The 4,202-nt window shown below is 37.6% G+C and overlaps 1 protein-coding gene across 1 annotated transcript; it reads left to right on the forward strand.

The window, feature by feature from the left end:
- The first annotated feature begins 1,444 nt into the window (after positions 1 to 1,444).
- LOC109208711 (transcription factor TCP8-like) lies at positions 1,445 to 3,877 on the forward strand. The gene is made up of 2 exons (XM_019371853.1): positions 1,445 to 3,402; positions 3,507 to 3,877. Exon 1 carries the CDS (start codon positions 1,744 to 1,746, stop codon positions 3,373 to 3,375), a length of 1,632 nt encoding a protein of 543 aa, XP_019227398.1. The 5' UTR covers positions 1,445 to 1,743; the 3' UTR covers positions 3,376 to 3,402; positions 3,507 to 3,877.
- Positions 3,878 to 4,202: the final 325 nt, after the last annotated feature.

A 4,202-nucleotide genomic window follows, 5' to 3' on the forward strand; every position in this document is an offset into this window, starting at 1 on the left:
ACACTACATCATGAATGTAAACATGTCAGTTATATTTTATATCTTTTATAAGAATTAAAGGTTCATGAGCTTGACTATATCTTATTCTCCTATTCATTGCGCTTTGATCTAGAGTTAATTATCCTTGGCTAGGATTTGTCCTCTATTTTCTTATTAATTAGTTTAACAAAAAGCTTAACAGTTTTGGTCAAACACTAATTTATTTCAATTATTGTTACATAAATATATTTTTAAGGAGATATAAATTATAGTAATATAAAATGCATAATAACAACATATCCACGGGCTATATTGTTCTAATAACTTATCTATTTGCATAATTTGAGTACACTCCTAAAATTTAATTGAGTTTCATTAATATTTAAGCACATCAATGAAATCTGTAAGGAGTACAACATTCGGTACAACCTAATACTCAACCTTTATTGTTTGCTAGAAATGTAGTATCTAAGTAATTAATTATCGTAGATTAAACTATGAGTACGTAAAATCCTATGGCTATGTGTATTTTATTTTCGCATTTTCCATGCCAGTCTTAAATTATAATTCAGGTGGGCACCTATCTACGTGGATGATGACGACAATCTTTGTCTCAATTTTCTAACAAAAAATTCCTGTCGTAAAGATTTAAGATTGCAAGATAGAGAGTAGTAGTACTTAAATTATGTGTGTGTTTCTAAATTACATAACCACGATATTTAATTATTTATGGTCCCTTCAAATGCATGTAATAGTAAAATAACGTTTACTTACATGCGTTCAACATAACAATATGTCACTGTACTTAAAAACAAAAGAAAGATAGTACGTAGTACTTTTTTCACGAGTTTAATTAAAAGTGTGAACAAAAAATTGGCATTATCGGATCATTTAAAAAATAAGTATAAATAATATATTAAAATTAAAGAAATAACGCATTATTTGTTATAATATACTAAATATAATAACATAAAAATAAGTGAATTTTACTAATTCCCCCATTTTTCTCTTACAAAAATTTCCCCTTATATAAGAATTTCTCTACTCCCTCCCTCCCCTCCCTCCCCCTCCCCTCCCCCCTCCCCCCAGGCGGATCTACGATTTTAGTTTTATGAGTTCAGCATTTAAAGTTGGGTTCATATCTACTATTTATTGCAATTTTAGTTAAATAATATATTAAAATATAATAACATAAAAATAAGTGATTTTTCTAGTTCCCACATTTTTCTTTAAAAATATCTCCTTATATGAACTTCTCTGTTCCTCCCCCCCCCCCGAACCCCCCCAACCACAACCAAACAGCTTTTATTCAAAACTCGAGAGTTTTCTTCTTTCTTCCTTTCAGAATTATACATCTGCTTCTTTATCTCACTCTTGAAAGAAAACAAGAGTCAACTCAGAGAAGAACCAAATGAACCCCACAAAAACTCTTAGTCCAAGTTAGACCCCAACCCACCCACCCCTTGTCATATACCACCCTTACTCTTCTCTCTCTGTCTCTTTTTTTCTTTCTTAATTTTCTGTTTTTTCTTTCTTTCTCTCTCTTCCCCACCTTTCTCTCTTTCTTGAGTCTGGAAGAAGAGAGAAGGGAGATGGAGATGGGGTTGCTGAGAACTTAGAAACAAATATCATCCGACACAGAAAAAAGGCAAATAAAGAAAGATCAGTTTTCTTGAACCCACCAACAAAATTCTTGATTACCCCACCCACCCCCACATTCCAACCCCAGGCCACCACTCTCTCTCTCTCCCTAAAACTAAAATTATGGAACTCTCTGATTTACAAAACAACAATACTAATAGCACTAGTAAACAAAACAACAACAACAACAACACCACCTCCACCACCAACACCGCCCCTTCTCAACCTCTTCACCACCAGCATCAGCACCAGTATCAGCTTCTCTCCCACCACTTTCAACAACAACATGGCCGATCATCAGTTCCTTTTATGACCTCTATCTCCATCCAACCTTCTGCTCCACCTGGTCTTACTAATTCTGCTAGTCCTACTCCTACTGCTTCTACTAGTGCTTCTCCTTCTACTTCCTCTCCTACTCCTCCACCTCAGCAGCAGCCACCTCATCTAGTTGATGCTTCTCTTGCTATAGCCACTAGATCCGACTCACTGATTGACCAAAACAAGAAATCACAGCCCCAACAGCAGCAGCTGGCAATACAACAAACACAACCTGCGCAACAACAGCTGCAGACGCAGCCGCCGAAGAAACAAACCAAGGATCGGCACACCAAAGTTGACGGACGTGGGCGGCGCATCCGAATGCCAGCCGCCTGTGCAGCTAGGGTTTTCCAATTGACTCGAGAATTAGGCCATAAGTCCGACGGAGAAACCATCGAATGGCTCTTACATCAAGCCGAGCCAGCTATCATCGCTGCCACTGGCACCGGCACCATCCCAGCCAACTTTTCCACTCTAAACATATCCCTCCGTAGCAGCGGCTCCACTCTCTCGGCTCCTCCGTCTAAGTCAGCTCCACATTCGTTTCATAACGCTTTAGCCCTAGCCGCTGCTCACCATCCGTCTCATCCTTTTGAAGAAGGATTCTCCCACATGCTAGGGTTTCATCAAAATCCTCATCTTCTGACGGCAAATCCAATCGCCGAATCTATACAAGGAGGTGGTGGCGGTGGTAATAGCGGAGATGGTGGTGGAGGACAAGAGGGAACGGAGAATTACCTTCGGAAGAGATATCGAGAAGATTTGTTCAAAGAGGAAGGTTCAAGTAATCCACAAGGAGAAGCTTCTGGAGGATCTAGCTCACCTTCAAATAAGCAATTCAAGGGAAATTCTTCACAATTGCCTAAACCTTCCCAAGAAGCTGTAGCTGGACCATCAGCCAGTATGCTTCGGCATACTAATATGATGCCAGCTACTGGTTTGTGGGCAGTGGCACCACCGCCCACAAGTGGAACGACTGGCAGCCCGTTCTGGATGCTGCCAGTAACTGCTAGCGGTAGTGGACAGACGTTGTCCGCACCTATGGCAAGCACGTCAGGAACTACTACGCTCGAGTCTCAAATGTGGCCTTTTCCGATGGGTAGTTCAAATACGATGCAAGCACCGTTGCATTTCATGCCTAGGTTTAATCTTCCAACAAATCTTGAATTTCAAAGCGGGAGAGGAAATCCATTGCAACTAGGCTCAATGTTAATGCAGCAGCAACAACACCAACAACAACCATCTCAGCATCTTGGGCTGGGAATGTCTGAAAGTAATTTGGGTATGTTAGCAGCACTTAATGCTTATTCAAGAAGTGGTTTGAATATGAATTCAGACCATCAAAGTCACTCACTGGAACATCATCAGCAACATCAACAACAACATCAACCTCAACCTGCGGATAGCGAAGAGGATGATCCAAACAACTCCCAGTAATAGTTTGAAGTAAAATCTATATTATTGGTCAGTTCTTAATTCTTAGTTCTTTATAGTATATGTATATATCAAATTCTTAATTCTTTGTTTTCATAATTTGTTATGAATAATGGGTTGAATTTGTTGTGCAGGTTTTAAATTTCTAAAGTGTGATGAGTGAAAGTGCTTGAAAGATTCAGTTCATATGAATGAGGATTTCATGGAAGACAGACACAGAGGTATATGTTAGTTGTCATTTGGTTTTGTCTGTCATTATTACCTTTTTTTCTGTTTGTTTGTTTCTTTTTGAGAACCTTTTGCTAGAGAGTTGTGAAGAATTTGAAATGTATTTTGAGAACATTAGCTAGGACTGAAGAGAGAGATTTGTATAGGAGGATATATTTGTGTTTAGTATTTTTCAAAAGCTCAGCTTGCCGTTGTGTGTATGAGAAAAATGCAAAACCGGTTCAAAAAAGAATTATACAGATAATTCTGTACTATAATATCCAAGTATATTTGTTTAGTTTTTTGTATTCTTTTTTCAAATTTTATGTAGTGGATATAAAGACACCATTTTTTCTCAAAGTTACTGACAATGGATAGTAAAACAGGAAAAGCCCTTTTACATCATCTCTTTTTTCCCCACAGTGAAAGATGAGGAACTGGCAGCTTTACTTTTTAAATTTTCTTTCTCTTCTTTTTTATTCAGTTTTAATTTTTTGTTGTCCAGTTTTTTTTATTTTTTATTTTTATTTTTTTTTTAAACAAAGGGAAAGAAACAGAAACATTTGCTTCTATAGGAATGCATATAGAGGAGGATGCTATTGTATTTATGGTACTAAATAACT

The sequence above is a fragment of the Nicotiana attenuata genome, unplaced genomic scaffold (genome assembly GCF_001879085.1).
Source record: "Nicotiana attenuata strain UT unplaced genomic scaffold, NIATTr2, whole genome shotgun sequence".
NCBI classification, from domain to species: domain Eukaryota; kingdom Viridiplantae; phylum Streptophyta; class Magnoliopsida; order Solanales; family Solanaceae; genus Nicotiana; species Nicotiana attenuata.